At 52.1% G+C, this 19,295-nt stretch overlaps 1 protein-coding gene across 3 annotated transcripts; it reads left to right on the plus strand.

The window, feature by feature from the left end:
• Positions 1 to 6,309: 6,309 nt before the first annotated feature.
• ORAI2 (ORAI calcium release-activated calcium modulator 2) lies at positions 6,310 to 19,295 on the plus strand. 3 transcript variants are annotated; one of them, XM_084881573.1, is made up of 3 exons: positions 6,310 to 6,440; positions 11,153 to 11,390; positions 16,179 to 19,295. In XM_084881573.1, the coding sequence occupies exons 2-3, from the start codon at positions 11,163 to 11,165 to the stop codon at positions 16,716 to 16,718; spliced, it is 768 nt and encodes a 255-aa protein (XP_084737699.1). In that variant the 5' UTR covers positions 6,310 to 6,440; positions 11,153 to 11,162; the 3' UTR covers positions 16,719 to 19,295. The 3 variants fall into 3 exon arrangements, with proteins under 3 accessions (XP_084737699.1, XP_084737701.1, XP_084737700.1); XM_084881575.1 differs by lacking the exon at positions 11,153 to 11,390 and having other exon boundaries at positions 6,336 to 6,440; XM_084881574.1 differs by lacking the exons at positions 6,310 to 6,440; positions 11,153 to 11,390 and adding an exon at positions 14,063 to 14,574.

The raw sequence follows: 19,295 nt of genomic DNA on the forward strand, positions 1-19,295 counted from the left end.
TTCACAAGTTCTATGTTTAGGAATTCACCAAAATTTATTTGTAACCCCAAAATTAATACTCATGTTTTTGTGGTCATTTGCAGACATTCACAGAACGCCAACATTTTGAGTTGCCCAATGCACACTGAGGTTAAACTGAGGTAGTGCTCTGTCTTCTTGTTTCAGCGCAGACTTAACAGGTTTTTTACATTTATTGCTTATTGTTGGTGGTTTCTGTTTAAAATGGCCCCCAAATGAGGTGCTGAAGTGCAGTCTGATGTTCTTGTTTATTTTGTTACCCCTCACCTAAAGATATTTTTCCATTAATATTTAGAGAGAGTGAAAGGGAGTGGGGAGAGATAGAAACATCGACATGAGAGAAACACATTGATTGGTTGCCTCTAGGACATGCCCTTGACAAGAATAAAATCTGGGATGCTTCAGTCTTTGGGCAGATGCTCTATATCCACTGAGCCAAACTAGCTAGTGTTCTCAAGTACAAGAAGGCTGTGAAGAGCCTTAGATATCCTTCATTCAGGCATGAGTTATAATGCTGTTGGCTATGATTCAGTGTTAAGGAATCAGTAATATATATTGATAAAGTTGTCATAAAACAAAACATACATAAGGTTATGAGTTGATCAGCTGATTCAGGGGCTCATAGGAACCCAACCCTCTACTTCCTGATCAACAATAGGTTGGGTGTGGTTCAGTGGATGAGCATTGACCTATGAACCAGGAGGTCACAGTTTTGTTTTATTTTTAAATATATTTTTTTGATTTTTTTTTTTTTTACAGAGAGGAAGAGAGGAGCAGAGAGTTAGAAACATTGATGTCAGAGAAACATCGATCAGCTGCCTTCTGCACACCCCCTACAGGATTTGTGCCTGCAACCAAGATACATGCCCTTGACCGGAATCGATCTTGGGGCCCTTCAGTCCACAGGCCTACGCTCTAACCACTGAGCCAAACCAGTTAGGGCAAAGGAGATCACAGTTTTGGTTCCTGGTCTGGGCATGTGCCTGGGTTGCAGGCTTGATGGGAGGGGGGGTTGCATGCAGGAGGCAGCTGATCTCTCACCATTGATGGTTCTATCCCTCTCCTCTCTGAAATCAATAAAGATATTAAAAAGAAAAAAAAAGATAAAGCTAACAATCTTAAAAAAACAAGTAATGGAAGGGAGGAGACAGGTGTGGAGTTCTTGGAATAATGTAGGCTGTAGACTGTAGGTAATGATGACCTGAATTAGTACAAAGGCCGTGGGGGCAGGGAGAAGTGGTGGAAATTCCAGAGACATTTAGGTGGGAGAATTCACAGCACTTGATGGGGAGGGGAGGAGTCAGGAAAGACACCAGATCTATAGTATCACTAGCTGGGTGGATGGTCACATCCCTGGAGACAGGTGATGTGATCCAGGAACTAGAGCAAGTATTGTCAGGGAAAGGAGGAATGCAGCTCTGGGCCTGGTGAAGTTTGGATACTCCCTGCCAGGCTGGAAAACTCAGGGCTAGAGGTGATGATTGAGGCTCCTGAAACGGCCAGTGGGAGAGACCAGTCAGGAAATACAGGAAGGGAGATCCAGAAAACACAGAAACACCCGAATCTAGGGGACAGACAGGAGCATCCTGCACAGGGGAAAAGTCAGGTGGGGTCCTCGAGGGAAAAGAGTTTCCAGATGGGGCCAGGACCGGTTTGGCTCAATGGATAGAGCGTCGGCTTGGGGACTGAGGGTCCCGGGTTCGATTCCGGTCAAGGGCATGTACCTTGGTTGTGGGCATATCCCCAGTGGGGGGTGTGCAGGAGGCAGCTGATCGATGACTCTCTCTCATCGATGTTTCTAACTCTCTATCTCTCTCCCTTCCTCTCTGTACAAAATCAATAAAATATATTTAAAAAAAAAAAAAAAAGGGAAAGATTTAAAAAAAAAAAAAAAAAGAGTTTCCAGATGGGGTGTGGGGGTGTACCCAAAGACAGGCAAGGCATGGCTGAAATACTCTGGATGTAGCAGTACAGTGTCAGTGAACCTCGGAAGGCTGAGGAGGAAATGAAGGAAGTGATGACGACCGCTCTCTTAATGGTGGCAGGAAGGGGTCAAGCTGAAGAGGAAAGAGGGCTGTGAGGGTCCCAGCAGGTCAAGTAAGAGAGGCAGTGGTTTGAGAACTAAGTGACAAAGAGTCAGAAAGGAGGGTATTTGAATGTAAAATTTCACAGAGGGTGATGACAAGGAATAGGCCATAAGAGTGAATGGTGCCCTAGCCAGTTTGGCTCATGGATAGAGCCTGTGGACTGAAGGGTCCTGGGTTTGATTCTGCTCAAGGGCACATGCCCGTGTTGTGGGCTCAGTCCCCAGTGTGGGTTGTGTAGGAAGGTAGCCTATCAGTGATTCTCTTCCATCATTGATGTTTCTATCTCTCTCCCTCTCTCTCTCTAAAAACCAATAAACATTAAAAAAAAAGGCCAAAACCGGTTTGGCTCAGTGGCTAGAGCATTGGCCTGCAGTCTGAAGGGTCCCAGGTTTGATTCTGGTCATATACCTTGGTTTCTGGCACATCCCCAGTAGGGGGCATGCAGAAGGCAGCTGACCCATGTTTCTCTCAATGCTTCTATCCCTTCATGTCTGTAAAAAAAATCAAAAGTATATATATATATTTTTTTTTTTTTTTAAAAAGGGGGATGTTGAAATCCGTTTGGCTCAGTGGATAGAGCGTTAGCCTGTGGACTGAAAGGTCCTGGGTTTGATTCCGATCAAGGGCAAGTACCTTGGTTGTGGGCACATCCCCAGTAGAAGGTGTGCAAGAGGCAGCTGATTAATGATTCTCTCTCATCGATGTTTCTAACTCTCTATCCCTCTCTCTCTTCCTCTCTGTAAAAAATCAATAATATATACATACATACATATATATTTTATTTTTAGGAAAAAAGGGGGGGATGACTAATATGTCAGGGGATACATTGTTTATACCAGCTGAGTGGCCATGCTTGATTTTAAGATCTGGTGTGGAGGAGAAAGTAGGGACCACAGTCTTCACTGAATGAGAGGCATCTATTGAAGAGGAAAACTAGCATATGGTTGACCCTGGAGGTATGCCTCAAAGAATTGGCCTTTTTGGGTAACTTAGGCCTTTGGGCCCTAGTTGGTTAGGCTCAATGGATAAAGCATCTGCTTGTGGACTGAAGTTTCCCAGGTTCAATTCCGATCAAGGGCATGTACCTTGGTCGTGGGCACATCCCCAGTAGGAAGTGTGCAGGAGGCAGCTGATTGATGTTTCTCTCCCATCAATGTTTCTAACTCTCTATCCTTCACCCTTCCTCTCTGTAAAAAATCAATAAAATATATATTAAAAATAAAAAATAAAAATAACTTGGGCCTTGGGGGAGGAAGCAACTTGCCAGGGTCAACCAAGTAGGAAAATAGCCCAAACTGTGGCCCAAACATCTGCTGGGTACTGGTACTTGTGGACCTTAAACTGAACCTCCTAACCCCTCCATTCAACTGCCTGGGCATCTAAGGGGCCCTCGAATGATTAGTACTGTGATCATCAATCTCCTTCCATCCCAGGCGGTGTGGTTCAGTGCTTAAATGTAATCTATGAACCAGGAGGTTATAGTCCAATTCCTGGTCAAGGGCACAAGCCCTGGTGGCTGACTAGATCCTCAATGTGAGTACCTGCAGGAGGCAACCAATTGATGATTCTTTCTCATTGATGTTTCATTTCTCTCCCTCTCCCTCTCTGAAATCTATAAATTATATTAGAGGCCTGGTGCACGAAATTCATGCACAGGGGCAAGAGGGCCCTCAGCCTTCATGTAATCTGGGACCTTCCTTATAATCCAGGACCCCTTGGGGGGATGTCTGCATGCCTGTCTAATCAACCCTAACCACTCACCTCCCTGCCTGATCGCCCCTAATCACTCTGCATGCCTACCTGATCGGCCCTAACTGCACACCTGCCTATCTGCCTGATCTCCCCTAACCACTCTGCCTGCCTGCCTAATCACACCTAACCACTCTGCTTGCCTGCCTAGTTGCCCTAACTATTTGCCTACCTACCTGATCACCCCTAACTGCCCAACCCTCTGCGCGTCCCCCCCCCCCCCACTGCCATGGCTTGGCTTTGTCAAGAACGACACCAGAAGGTTGTTTGGCTGTCCTGTCTAATTAGCATAGTATGCTTTTATTATTATTACTAGAGGCCAGTGCACAAAATTCATGCACTCAGGGCTGAGAGGCCCAGCCTGGCCTGGCCTGTGCCCTCTCACAGTGGCAGAGCCTTGCGATTGAGAGGCTCATACTGTTGCAGCAGCACTTGCCAGCCATGAGCCCTACCAAGGGGAGTGGCCTGTGGGATCGGACTGAAACCGGCTCTCTGACATCCCCGTGGGGTCCCGGATTGCAAGAGTGCAGGCCAGGCTGAGGGACCCCACCAGTGCACAATGGCCGGCAAGGGACCACAAGAAGGCATGCCTGGCCCATCTTGCTCAGTCCTGATCAGCCTGACACCAGCAGCAAGCTAACCTACCTGTTGTAGCATCTGTCCCCTGGCAGTCAGTGCATGTCATAGCGAGCAGCTGAGCAGCCTTATCATTCATCAGGATATTATGCTTTGATTGGTTGTTTGGTTGTTCTGCCATTCAGTCTATTTGCATAATGCCCTTTTATTATATAGGATAATATATATATTTAAAATCAACCTGATGGCCTTCATCTTCCTCAATCTTTGGGGGTGGGGGCAGCAAGGAAAAGCCATTTTCTGTGTTTGGTAGGAAACTAACTCTGAAAAACACTGGTAATTATGACACATTTTGCTTCTGTCCAGTCTTGCTCCATTAATGTGCTTGGGGTGGAGGCATCACTGACTAGCATAGGAATCTCTGCAAAGGATGTGCACTGAGAACTCAACAAGCAAATGACTCTGTTGCTGACACAACTACTGTAGTTTAGTGTTTTTCTTCCTGTTTTTTTCCAGATCATTTTATGAAGAGCTTTGAGGTTTGAAAGCTCCAGTAAGGTATTTTTTAGGATTTTGCCCCTTTCCTGTAGTCATGGAGGCAAGGCAGTATATCAGTCCCCAGGATTTTCCTATAACCTTTGTCAGAGCAATAACCAGAGGGGGAACTGGCTTAATTTGTTTTGTAAGTGTCCTACTGGACCAAAAGATATCATTTTTTGGATAAGTGTGTCACGGTTCTGTGCTGTGTGACAGATGGAAAAATCCTATGTAGGGCATGGAGGAAGGACTTTGAGGGGGCCTCTGGCAAAGCAGGCGGATATGAACCCATCTCGCCTGGTGGTAAATCATTCGTGTGCATTTCCTGAAAAGAACAGTACTGTTTGCTTATCTACCTAGATTGTGAAATCGGAGAGTTCACCATTTCGGATGAGAGATTCCTTGCAGCAGCGGATGGAAGTGGCTGGGTCAACACAGACATTTTCACCCCAGATGCCTTACATCTGAGAACACTAGATTAGCTCTCCGCGCGTGGTCACAAGGGTTAGAATCCCGAGCGTGCGGCCCCGGGCTAGGTCCCCGCGGGTTTCACAGGGTCTGGGAGACCCGGGATGGAGGAGGGTGTGCGGGGGTGGGGGTGCGCTTTTGGTGACCACCTGACAGCTCCAGCCCGCGTTCTGCGTATGCCACCGTCCACCCAGGCAAACTCGCGCGTGGCTGTCTGGCCCTTCCCAGTCTGCCCTTCCACCCGTTTCCCCCACGTTCTTCCCCTCACCCCTGCCCGCCCTGTAGTCACAGAACGGGATTCCTGGTCCCTCTCTTTGCAGGATGCGCCCTTTTGGCCTCTCCGCATCCTCTTTACGGCCAACGGCCAACCATGGGTCCTGGGCATCCTCCGGGACTGACCCTGGAAAGCATGTGCTCCCATTCTGCGCTGAGACCCACACACCGCGGACAAGGCAGGCCCCACCCAGCCCTGGACCAGCTGGCCAGACCCAGGTTCAGACAGCGCAGCCTTACTGTCCTGTCACCGGGGCGCAGGGAGGCTGGCCTCCGGGCGGGAGAGCGAAGGATGCCCGGGCTTCCGGCCCGCCTCGCCGCCGCTGCGCCAATCCCTGTGCGCTGCTGCCCGGGGCGCGCCCGGGGACCAGGGAGATGCGCTCCCGCTGAGGGAATTCGGACCTGGGCGGGAACGGAGAGCCGGCGGGGCTCCCTGGGACCCCCAGGAGGGGCCACGAGCCCCGCCCCTCCGGGGGCCACAGGGTCACGTGGCCCGCCGCTCCCCAGGGGGCGGGTCACGTGACGCCAGCGCGCCGTTGCCCGGGCAGCGGCTGCGGCGGCCGGCGGGGGCGGGACAGCCGGCGGGGCGGGGCGGGGCGGGGCGGAGGGGACCCCGGGGGGCCGGCGGAAGGAGGCGGGGGCCGCGCTCTGCGCCCTGCCGGGCCACGGGGCCACAGGGCTGAGCCGGAGCCGCGCCGGAGCCGCGCCGGGCAGGACGGGCAGAGCAGCGCGGTGAGTGCGCGTCGCTGGGGGTCTGGAGGAGGCAGCCGGGTCCTCGCCCGTCCGCGGGGCCGGGTCGCACCGGCGGAGGGACGGGTTCTCCTCTGGGCGGGCTCGCCATGGGGTGGGTGGCGGCCAGGTGACGCTAACGCCGCGGGTCCCCGGGCGGGTTGCGGCGCCGAAAGACAGGGAAGTCGGGGGCGCGGGCCGAGTCCGGTCTGGCGGCGTCTGGGGATTCCCTGGGGGCAGGACGGAGATGCAGATGCAGATGGACCCTTCTGGGATACCCTGTGGGTACTGCTGGGCCTCCGTCCCCCACAGGTGTGACAAAGACAGAGAGAATGAGAAACAGATGTGTCTGCGCTCACTCATCATTGCTCACGCCCCAGGTGCTGAAAGGAAGTTAAGATGGGCAAACCCCAAACCCACCCCCTGGGTGTGTTTCAAACAGGCCTGCCAAGGAGGATAGCTAATGTAGAGAGAGACCCAGTTAATGTACCAAACCTCCTTTTCTGACTTCCCTTATAAAGAAATAAAGACCCTTCCAGGTCCCACCAGGAGAGCATCCTTTGGAGCCCCTGACACCTGACTGAAATGTCAGGCTCCAGCCTGCTCCTCCTTACCCCCTGCCCCAGTTGAGTGTGAGGACCAAACTCTGTCTCCTCGCCCCCCCCCCCCCGCGGGGGGGCAGGGGACCCCGGTGTAAGGAGGACAGTGGGGCTGGCAGGGGTAGGGTGGATTTGAATCAGGTCTGGCTGCTCCCTTTGCAGGAAGTGGCTTCTCTATCTTCAGGACCCAGGCTCCCAGCAGACAGCCCTTCCTTCCCACCCCTGCCTCTCGGAGGGTGGTCCCAGGGCTGCTGGGACTGACCGCTCCCAGGAGGCCACCACCTCCACTCTGGAACTTGAGCCCAGCCCCTGCTCACGGATGGCCCCAGAACTTCCCTCTTCTTCACCCCGCACTTACCTCTGTGTTTTTGGAGGCTGCCGGGCCCTCCTGCCATTCCATTTGGCACACAGATCAGGCTGATTCCAGATTGTTTCCCTTATTGGCTTCTCCCGTGAGCCACACTGTGCCCTGCCAGAGAAAGCCCAGCAGTCACACCGCCTGCGCTGCCCCGAGCTCCAGTGCTCCTGCATCCTGCCCCTCCCCCATTTCCTTGACACACACACCCCTGCCCCCACTCTGCAGCCATCTTCCTGCCATGTTCCCTGCCTCTCAGAGCCCTCCCATGTGGGTAGCATTTTGTCTCTGAGGGAGAGTCCCTCTGCCAACACTGCCTTCACTACCTATGTCCTCATCCCCTATCCTTGTTCCCTAGAAGGGACCTTCTCCCTGCCCCACGCTGAGGCAGCCAGCACCTCCTCTGCTTCCTAGGCCCTCACCCCCTCCACTAAAGCATTTAGCTTGCTGAAACCGGTTTGGCTCAGTGGTGGAGCGTCGGTCTGTGGACTGAAAGGTCCCAGGTTCGATTCCGGTCAAGGGCATGTACGTTGGTTGCGGGCACATCCCCGGTAGGGGTGTGCAATAGGCAGCTGGTAGATGTTTCTCTCTCATCGACGTTTCTAGCTCTCTATCTCTCTCCCTTCCTCTCTGTAAAAAATCAATAAAATATATTTAAAAAAAAAAAAAAAAAAAGAAGAAGCATTTAGCTCATCCACTGAGAATCACCCCTTATCTTGTTCCCATCTGGACACAGGAACTCACAGGGTTCTTGCCTTTTTCATCTCTGATGCCTAAATGCCAAGTGCTGTCTTACTTTAGGGCCCAGTAAACATCTCCGATGCAGGATGTTGGATGGAGAGACGGATACTCGGAGGGGGGCAAAGGTTGTGCCTTCCACCCCTCCACATGCAGCACACTGCCTTTATCCCTTCTGTTACATGTAGAAAAATGGAAGGAAAAGTGCATTTCCAGATGATGCCATCCTAAATTATTTGGAGCTAGCCAAGGGATTGGTTCGTAAGCAGCGTCCTCTGAACTCTCCCCCAAAGGAAGGGACCTTCCAGTTACTAAAGGACTTGAAAGTAGTGCTGCTGGCTGCAGACGCGGGCAAGGGGGCCTCGATGCTTCCAGGAAGGCATTCCTAGTATTGACATCTCTGGCAGGAATAGAAGAGCACAGAACCGTTCCCCAGGCTCCTATTGGCCAGGAAAAGGCGGTCTCCACAGCCTGGCAGTGAGCAAAGAGGAAGGCACACCAAAACAGCTCTTCCAACTTCCTGGGCCTTCCCACGGAACCCTCTTAGAGATTGGCGTGGGTCAGGTGTGGGGCATTTTCTCAGATGCTGACATTTGGTAACACCCCTGCCTCCCCCACCCCCAGCCCCAGCCATGCTCCCTGGGATCCAGAAACCCTTATCTGTTTCTAATCGCCTTACGAAGGCTTTTCAGGAGGCCTATCAGGGCCTAAATGCCCAAGTTAATATCTGATGCTCACTGAGCTGTGAGGCGCCTGTGCCCTTGAAACTCTCCCTGCAGATTAATTAGACTGATCCCAGCATGCTGCCAAACGGCCGGCCCCTTGGACCACAGGAGACCACCAGTCCCTATTTGGATTAGTGGAGATTTGGGTTTAAATTCACAAATCTTGACAGATCAGTCCTTCTGATCTTCATTCTGTGTAATTGTCACACCAGATTTCTTCCTGGGTTAACTCCAGGGGTCTGTCTCCATTTTCCATCCTATATAATAATAATATGCAAATTGTCCCCTCCACTGGGAGTTCGACAAGGAGTTCAACTGGGAGCTCCACCACGGGGCAGGGGCCCCACCTGTGCACCAATTCATGCACTGGACCTCTAGTTTCTTTATAAAACCCTAGAGGCCCAGTGCACGAATTCTTGCACGGGTGGGTCTGGCCGCCTGGCCCCAATCAGGGTGGATTGGGCTGAACCTGTCAGGAGGAGGAGATGGCGGGAGGTTGGCCAGCCGGCCTGCCTTGATTGGGGCCAATCAGGGCCAGGCTGGGTGGGTAGAGGGGCCATCCCTGATTGGGGTTGAGGGACCAATTAGGGGCGTGGCCAGCCATAGGGAGGGGTCATGGGTGGCTGGCTGGCAGGGCCCTGCCCCTGATCAGGTGAGGGGGCCTATCTGGGGTGGGGCCAGGCAAGGGGAGGGGCTGCATGAGGTTGGCAGGGTGACCAACTCCCTATTGGGTAAGTGGGGATCAGGAGTGGGCCAGGCAGGGGGAGGGGCTGCAGGCTGATCAGGTGGTGGGGGCCTATCAGGGGCAGGGCCAACCAGGGGGAGGGGCTGCAGGGGGTTGGGTGGCCAGCCCTGCCCCCTGTTCAGGTGAGGGCTGCAATCAGGAGTGGGGCGGCCAGGGGGAAGTTGGTTGGGTGTCTGGCCTGCCAGCCCCACCCTGGGAGAGTCCGATAGTGGGCAGTACTTATTAAAGGACATTTTTGAGAACAGTAACTGGGAAGAATGGGAAAAAGCAGGTTTGAGCAGAAGAATAAGTAAAGCTGCAATGCTGGCCAGGGATCAGCTTCAGCAAACCATATAGAGAGCACTTGGGTCAATGGGAAAAAAAGAGACATACAGTATGTATCTCATTGGCTGGTTCGCTGGCCACAGTGGGCGTCATAGCAACTGGTTGTTATGGCATTACTGTCGCTGGCTTTTTATATATATACATTCAGTTGGGTTTAATTTTTCGTTTTGTTAAATGTTTCCATTGCAGCCTGGATGTGTCTGTACTTTAGATAAATAAACCAAGTATTTTGGGGCGAATTAACATTACGTTGGAACTGCCAGTTTGGACATTTGGAGTATGGGCTTGGCGAAGGAGCCAGTGAGCCATCTGTGGGGTTGACTAACCTCTCTGAATCCTGCCCAGGCAGAATGGTAGGCAGCTCCTCCAGCCTCCATTGCCCTCCCACAGCTGGCCCCCCAGCAGCCACATGGGCACCCAGCTGGCTGCTGTGGGACGGGGTCCTGTGGGGAGCACCCCTCCACGGGTGAAATGGGGCACAGCCAGAGAGGGGGCTGCCTTCTTGCCCAGCATGCAATGCAAGTTGATGTCGTTCCTGACCTGCTCTGGATGGGTTCTGTATATAGCAGAGCTGCTCCTTCGCTTTGATCTATTGAAAGTCAGCCCCCCGCAGGAGGGTTTATAAAAAAAGAAAAAGAAAATTTAAGTTGGATTTATAGCAGCTACTTGGAAAAGTGTGGTTCACGTTGACACCTGGACATTGAAAAGCAGTTGAGTCTACAGGTCCTGTATCTTGTCAAGAGCCCTGTAGGGTGGGGATGTCCTCATTTGAAGATGATAGTCAGCAAGGTCAGGTGTTATGTTCAATATCACACAGCTGGGTCAAATCCAGACTTGGTAACTTGAGGTCCTAGGATCATTCTAAATGCTACAGCTCCTTACTCCCTAAACTAAAGATTGGTGCAACTTGGAGGACGTTGTTAGGTGCTCTTGGCCAACCTTGGAATTCCATTCACCCAGAGCCACACTCAACTGGAACCCTTCTGAGCTCGGGATGGCAGGAACAATGTTGACAGTTCGTGGCTCTTGGCAATGCACTCCTGAGCCGCCTTTCCTATAAACGGTCCACCTGTGGGGACTGCATCAGAGACCAGGGCCCCCACTCACACGCCACTGGCCCCCATGGCGCTAGTGCAGGGTGTGTACAGGGGCCCCAGAGAAGACAAACTGGGGGTTCCAGGCCCCGGAACCCTTTGGGATTCCTGAGTGTGTGTCTCTTTTGCCCCCAGCCTGGCTCCCATGATGAGTGCTGAGCTCAATGTGCCTGTGGACCCCTCCACCCCCGCCTGCCCTGAGCCTGGCCACAAGGGCATGGATTACAGGGACTGGGTCCGCCGCAGCTACCTGGAACTGGTCACCTCCAACCACCACTCCGTGCAGGCCCTCTCCTGGAGGAAGCTCTACCTGAGCAGGGCCAAGCTGAAAGCCTCCAGCCGCACCTCTGCTCTCCTCTCAGGCTTTGCCATGGTGAGTGCAAACACGTGGTGGGAACGTAGCTTGCAAAATGGGCCCTGGCACTCCCACTGGGCCCTACTGGCAGCCAGGGTGGACCATTAGGAAGTTCCCCCACATCCCATCTCCTCCAAGGTGACTGACTGCTCTGCCAACCAGAGGGGCTGCTGGGGCACACAGGCGAGTTCCCAAGCCTCAGCCACAGGAAGAGCCACCCTCACATTCACATAGTATTTGCCTGGCAAGGAAGTTAGGGTGGTAATTAAAATAGCTTTAGAATACAGATTTCCTGGAGAAAAGTGCCCACATCTGCCCATCGCAGGGACCACCCAAGAGTTTGGAAATCTCCAGGACTCGGGCAGGAACTGTGGGCTGGTTTGGGTTTATGCAGTGTAGCCCAACTGCGGTGCAGATGCCCCCAAAAGTGGCCTCCTGGGTGACTAATCAGAGCCTCTGGCCTCACTCCCAGCTGCCCTCCTGTGGCTTTCCTTCTGAGTCATCCCCAAGACAAACCAGGACAAGAGTCCATCTCAGGCAAAACTGAGGGCACTGTTGACTCCAAAGCCTCAGCCCACATCCCTTTAGGGAACTGTCCTGAGGATGCAGGTGTAGGAGTCAGACTGCTGGGCTGTGGCAGCCTCTCTGGTGTATGTTCAGAGGTCCTAGTGGGCCAGAAGCAGGGGGGTTATTTTTTATGTAAAGACAGTTGTTTTTTCTCTGTAGTCCAGAGCCTCAGTTGTCAAATTGGTAGTGCGGGAAATGAAAAGCTGTCAGAGTGAGCCACTGTGGTCATTGTTCTGACGAAGGCATGCTTGGTCATCAGCAGGGCCACCTTTGGAAAAATGACACCCTACACAGCCAGGGCTTGGCTTCATACAGGGTGAGGCAGAGGTCACCAAACCGAGGCAGTAAATTTGGGTTTAGGTCTACTTTAAAGCAAAGCTTCTTTAGGTCTTGTGTTTTTCTTTTCTTTTCTTTCTTTTCTTTTTTTTATAAATATATTTTATTGTTTGTGTACAGAGAGGAAGGGAGAGAGATAGAGAGCTAGAAACATCGATGAGAGAGAGTCATCGATCAGCTGCCTCTTGCACTCCCCCCACTGGGGATATGCCCGCAACCAAGGTACATGCCCTTGACCGGAATCGAACCCGGGTCCCTTCAGTCCCCAAGCTGACGCTCTATCCATTGAGCCAAACCGGTTTTGGCATGTTTTCTTAACCATAATTACAAAAGTGTGCAATTACATGGTGCACAACTTTGGCTCAGAGTGATTTTCTTTCTGTGGTTTCCATCACATTAAAAAGACAAATTTTGCCCAGCCACTGTAGCTCAGTGATTGAGCCTTGACCCATGAACCAGGTTACGGCACTATCAGGTCAGGGCACGATCCCCAGTAGGGGCAGTGCAGGAGGCAACCGGTCATTGCTTCTCTCATCATTTTTTTTTTTAATATATATTTTTTATTGATTTCAGAGAGGAAGGGAGAGGGGGAGAGAGATAGAAACATTAATGATGAGAGAGAATCATTGATCAACTGACTCCTGTATGCCCCATACTGGGGATTGAGCCTTGCAACCCAGGCATGTGCCCTTGACTGGAATCGAACCCGGGACCTTTCAGTCCACAGGTCGACACTCTAGCCACTGAACCAAACCAGGTAGGGCTCATTATTGATGTTTCTATCCCTCCCTCTTCCTTTCTCTGAATTCAATTTAAAATATATATATATAAAGATGGAATTTTCTCAAGCTTAATTTTAAAGAATGTGTGTGAGAAGTTTAAACATCACTATTAAAATTAGAACTTATTTTTTTTTGTTGTTGTACCACAGAAGAAGTACAGTATTGCATTACGTTTTGCTCACCTATACTTATTTAACTTTGCTAAATGAACTCTGGGAAGTATTGCACGACATAATGCAGAGAGTGAGTTTCCTTTCTGTGTGGGGCTTGGGTCTGGGAAATTACTTCCTGTCTGCAGCTGTCTTTTTAGACCCTGGCCTTCCAAACATTTGGATTTCCAAACTTAGGAAATCCTGTTTTCCAGCCAACAAAATGCTCATCCAAGTTAAACCACTCATTCAGAATTTGAAACTAGCCCTTGAAAAAGTTATCAAACAGAGTGGCTTCTGGAGGAGGAGTTTGAGATGCACTGGCAGCCTTCAAAGGTATGAAGTGCTCTCAGGATGAGAATGGTGGGCCCAGAGTGCTCTCACGGCTTGGCAGCGGCCGTCATGCTTCCCAGTAGTAATTCATTCTTCAGCGTTTATGGAGTATCTGCTGTGCACCAGCAAGCGCTTCATTAAGCAGCTTGGGGATGCATTTTAGAAGCCACACAGTGCCCTTGCCTTGTCTTTTAGAAATTCCTTCTCAGGGAGGCTGCCCCACCGAACATGCACTGAGATTCCGCCATAGCAGTGACACAGCATGGAGCCAAGTCAAGAGCAGATTAAAGACCAGTAAATCAGATAGCTATTCAGACTGCGGTGCAGCTTGGGAGAAAGAAGTGACCAATACAGATCCTCAGATAGCATGCTGGCATGGCCAAATAAGGGCAGGGACATGGACAAATGAAAATAGGCAGTGTGCTAGGTGGAGTCCTCTCTTTATACTATGTATTCCCTAATTAGAATTGCAAAACAATAAGTACTTACGCCCAACCTTAAGCTTATTTCTTCATGTTTATTCTAAACACAGAGAACCCGTGATCTGAAACCTCTTTGCATAAACAAAATGAAAAATGGCCTTTTGGCTTTTTCTCCTCTTGAGGCAGAATGCAACTGCTTCCTTGTAGGCCTTTGTTTCTTATCTCGGTGCCCTCTGTGGTTTACATCCTTTTGTTGGGCCAGAGCCTACCCAGGCCACAGGGGCACTGAGAAAAGACACCCTTCAACTTCTGCCATGGGCTACTCTCTTTTTGGAGCAATATTTATTGCTGGGTTCCTGTGCAGGTATGGTCCACTGGGACTGCGTATCTTCTTTTTATCTACCAAATGTTCCATCTCCACTGCAAAGATGAAGTGCTCACTCTAAGAGGTGGTAGTTTCTAGAAGTTGTGACATCCTTCTTGTTAATTTAACATAGATTTTATTTATTTCAGGGAGGGAGAGGGAAAGATAGAAACATCAAAGATGAGAATCATTGATGGGCTGCTGCTTGTACACCTATTGGGGATTGAGCCCATAACCCAGCCCAGTCAGGTATGGGTCCTGACTGAGAATTGAATTGTGACCCCCTGGTTCATAGGTCGATGCTCAACCGCTGAGCCACACCAGCTGGGCTCTTGTTAATTTTTAAAAACAGGGATGACTCAGATCTAGGAGGCAAACACAGCGCGTGGAAAAATCTCCCTCTGGCTTCTCTTATTGCCCCACCCCACCCCCTTTCTGGTTTGATACCTTATTGTCAGGCACCTGGGAGAAGGCCCTGGTGAGTCCCAGAGCCCTTCCTGGACCTGGACTAAATCCTCCCCTGGGGAGGTCCCAGTGCTGAGTGCTGGGAGGGGGTGTTAGGGTGCTGGGCCTCGGAGGGAGCTATTCTGAAAGGATGGGGTCTGACCTGGCAGAGGCAGAGGCAGGAGTGTTGCTCAGTCTGTTAGTTTGAAAGCCACATAGGGCCTGGGGTGAGCATGTACTACCTCAGTGGTCGGCAAACTCATTAGTCAACAGAGCCAAACATCAACAGACAATGATTGAAATTTCTTTTTTGAGAGCCAAATTTTTTAAACTTAAACTTTTAATGCCACTTCTTCAAAATAGACTCTTTCAGGCCATGGTATTTTGTGGAAGAGCCACACTCAAGGGGCCAAAGAGCCGCATGTGGCTCACAAGCCACAGTTTGCCGACCACTATACTACCTAAGTGGCTATAATCATTCTGTGCTACAGAGATAAGCTGGGCTTCTTCTGGTTCCCTCTGTGTCTGTTTTTTCCCCTTTCATTTAAATAATTTTTATCATTTATTACATGTATAGAGTTTAGAAATTAAATACAGTTGACACTTGAACATGGGGTCCACTTACACATGGTGGGTGCGCCCAGCACTCTCATGCTGCTCAAGGGCAGCTGTACTGTCACTCACAATCCCAGCAGACCTGCCGTATTCTCCGCTCCGAGGCCGCCTCCTGCAGCTTTCTGTCCTCACGGTTCCAAATGGCATTTGGAGACTGCTGTTCTTTATCCGTTTGGACGTTACCCATTGGCATCCTGTGACTAGATGATGATTCAGCTCACTCTCCCGGCCCACCCTCCTCCCCACAGCTGCCCCTCCTCGCATGGCCCTCATGTCCTAGCCGTTAGATATACATGCAGTTTCTCTCTGGCTTTTGGTGCCAGCTGAGAGATGCACCCTGTGGTCTGTGTGAGGCTGGCTGGGTTTGCAGCTCTGAGTCTGGGCACCATCAGGAACCTCTGTGTGTGTGTTTTTTTTAACCTTTTAAAAGGTCCGTTTTTATTTTTTAAAACAACAGGGGTGTTTTTGTTTTTTTTTTATCAGCAGCCTGGCTCCGATAGCATAGCACAGCCCCATGTTCCCAGGGAAGTGTGGCCTCTGCCCGGGCTCACAGCTTGGCACCTGAAATACACTGGACATTCCATGTCTGGGAAGGCACCTGGGGGGTGACTTGCACCACATGGTGCTTCTTTAGTCTCTTCTGTACTTTCAGGTTTTCTCTCAGTGAGATCCTCTTTAGCTAATCAGAAAAAAAGGCAAATTCAAAATAGCTGAGCAGCGAAGAGGGTGTCCTGTGCTCTGCAAGGGCCTGGCAGGTGCCTGCCCAGCCCAGCAGCATCCGCTCTGCCTTGCAGGTGGCCATGGTGGAGGTGCAGCTGGAGACGCAGTACCAGTACCCCCCACCCCTGCTCATCGCCTTCAGCGCCTGCACCACGGTGCTGGTGGCCGTGCACCTCTTCGCCCTGCTCATCAGCACCTGCATCCTGCCCAACGTGGAGGCCGTGAGCAACATCCACAACCTCAACTCCATCAGCGAGTCGCCGCACGAGCGCATGCACCCCTACATCGAGCTGGCCTGGGGCTTCTCCACCGTGCTCGGCATCCTGCTCTTCCTGGCCGAGGTCGTGCTGCTCTGCTGGATCAAGTTCCTGCCCGTGGATGCACGCCACCAGCCGGGCCCCGCACCCGGCCCCGGAGGCCACACCGGCTGGCAGGCCGCCCTCGTGTCCACCATCATCATGGTGCCCGTGGGTCTCATCTTCGTGGTCTTCACCATCCACTTCTACCGCTCGCTGGTGCGCCACAAGACCGAGCGGCACAACCGCGAGATCGAGGAGCTGCACAAGCTCAAGGTGCAGCTGGATGGGCACGAGCGCAGCCTGCAGGTGGTGTGAGGGCGCCTCCCGGGCCGGGAGCCAGCAGCAACGGCCTGCTTTTGAGGGAATTTTAAAGACGGAAATCGCCACGAGGCTGCCTAGACACTGCCAGATAGTTCAACACCAAAGTTTTACTCCTGTCTTAATGCCATAAAACCTGGCTCATTTCCCCTCAGAAAATGGAAATCCTTAAAGGAGAGACTGATTTCTGTTGCTAAGCGCTTAGGGCAAAGGAAGGCTGAGTCTTGGCCCCGGGGGACTCAGGCAGGGCTCCAGCGCTGTGGTCATCCCAGAGACGTGGGAGGAGGGCCAGCAGGGCCGGGAGCCTGGCAGAGGCCTGAGAGTCAGGGTAGGCAGGGAATCGTGGCAATTAGATGGGCACAGGATCACTGCTGGGCTGGTGCTTCCCTCCCCCGCTCTGCAGGGGGCTGGGTGGCCTGGCTTGAGGGTAAGGCAGGAGCCTGGGCACATGTCAGCCCAGCAGGTTTGGGTACTCCAGGAGGAGGAGGACTTGTCAGGGCCCGGGGGAGACTTCCATGAGTGGAGGCCTGGCAGAGTTGGGGAAGCATGTCTGGGGGCAGCCTCCTCGAGGAGGCTGTTAACTAAGGGGTACTCCAAAGCACACTGGGCTCACGTTCTTTCTTCCCAGCCAGCCGAGAGCCCTGGCCGCACTGACCCAGCAAGGCTACCAGGTTGGGAAGAGCCCACAGTGCAGAGGCCTACATCTCTTGGCCGCAGAATGCCCTCCGAGCCTGACCCTCCAGGCTCTGGACCAGAAGGCCAGGAGCATTTGCTCAGGTGGCAGAACCTGCCCATCTCCCTGCTGCCCATGGTGCCTGGCAGCAGAGGGGCGCTTGGGGGACTTCCTGTCTAGACAAGGCTGTTGGCCTGGTCTGGTCGAGGGGTGGTAGCACCAAGGGCCAGCGTGGGTCCTACACTGCCCTGCAGGCCAAACGTGGGTCTTGCTCAAGAGATGGAACAAATGCAGAGAATGCACAACCCCACATATGCTCCCCCTGGGCCCCGGCCTGAGCCACAGCCGGCCGTTTACTGCCGTGCGCAGCATGGGATCTGGTTGCCCTAGCTCGTGTTCTTTGGCTGTTCACGTGCAGGCTGCAGCTCAGCTTACGTGTGAGCATGCTCTACCCCACGCTGCTTCTAAAAACCACCTTTACCACATTGGCTGGCAGCCACCTGAGAAGCAGGCCATTTCCTCATTGGACTTCATGCTCTGATGGCATTTCTATCAACAGCCTAATATCTCTGTGGGATCTGGGTGGCCTGGTGAGAACATAAACCTAACCTGTAACTCTGAAATGCTGACTGGTGACCCTTACGGGGAGCCTGGACATGGTGTCCCTCCAGGCCAGAGAAGTGCCCTGGCGTCTTCTAAAGGGCGTGTCCCTTGTACCTCCTGCAGACATCCGTCATGACTTGCTTGCTCTCTAGTGCATGTTTCCTCTTTCCCACAGCCTTGTTGAAAAGGCTTAATTGGTTTAATGTGTTTGCTTTGCAAAAGAATGTTAGCATCACTGCAAGACAGCCACTTAGTGACCTGGCAGTGACAAAACTAGCTGGCTTTTCCTCACAGCTGGGAGCAGGCAGCAGCTCTTACTCTGGCCTGAGCCTTTCGCGGGGTCGTGCTGAGCTCGCTCCTGCTGCCACTTTCCTGGGCCATTTGGTCCACTGCCTCAAGTGTGCCAGGTGCACCGAGTCCCATGTTCCCCAGACTAGAAAGCACACCCCAGTGCCAGGGGGGCCCATTATGCCTGACTTATGGGCAGAGCTTTTGGTCTGACCACAAAGTCAGACACGAGGTGCGTAATGACAGTGCCACATGTATGGGAAAGGTGCCACGTACCACGTTACAACAGTGGGAGGGTGACGTTCCTATAACTTCCTGTTCTCATCCAGAGCGCTTTCCCAGCTCCAGCCTTTCCAGAGACTGAGGCAGAGTCTCTGTGGGAACAGAGAGCACAGTGAGTCTGGGGACTGGCGATGGGCGGGGTGGGGAAGGACACCCTCAGGGTAGCTGCGGAGCTGTCTGGAGATGGAGGATAAGCTGCTCATTGGAACGGCAGGAACCGCTCTGCAGGGCAGTGTAGGGGAGGGGCTGGCAAATTACAGGCTAGAAACTGGGATTCCGGAGGTTTAAGGAGATTGTGGACTGTTCCAGCACAGGCCTCTCCTTGGTGAGGCGCCATGGGCCGCCCCGGGGCCAGGGTGGGTTTGCCCCATTTCCCTCTGAGCAGAGCCTTCCTGGTGCTCATAAAACAAATGCCTGCAAATACTTGAGGCCAGTTCCAAAGTGGAACACAGTCTCCATTTAGTACCTGACCAGAAGTATCAACATGGAAGTGTTTCTATTTTAGAAACTGGGGGCAGAACACATTTTAGTGTCTTCTAGGAAGGTCTGTGGAGGATAAAGTCAGAAGCCTCGGACGGGTTCATCTGTAGTCCTCCTCTGTCTTGTGCTCATTAGTTTATTATGCATGACACTGTGTGGGTCATGTACCGTGTACAAACCAAGTCCTGGATATGGATTTTTTAAAGTTTCCCTGGATTGAACTGAATAAACAAGTTATACACTGCTCA

The sequence above is a fragment of the Pipistrellus hanaki genome (genome assembly GCF_964339955.1).
Source record: "Pipistrellus hanaki genome assembly, chromosome: 4".
Lineage (NCBI taxonomy): Eukaryota > Metazoa > Chordata > Mammalia > Chiroptera > Vespertilionidae > Pipistrellus > Pipistrellus hanaki.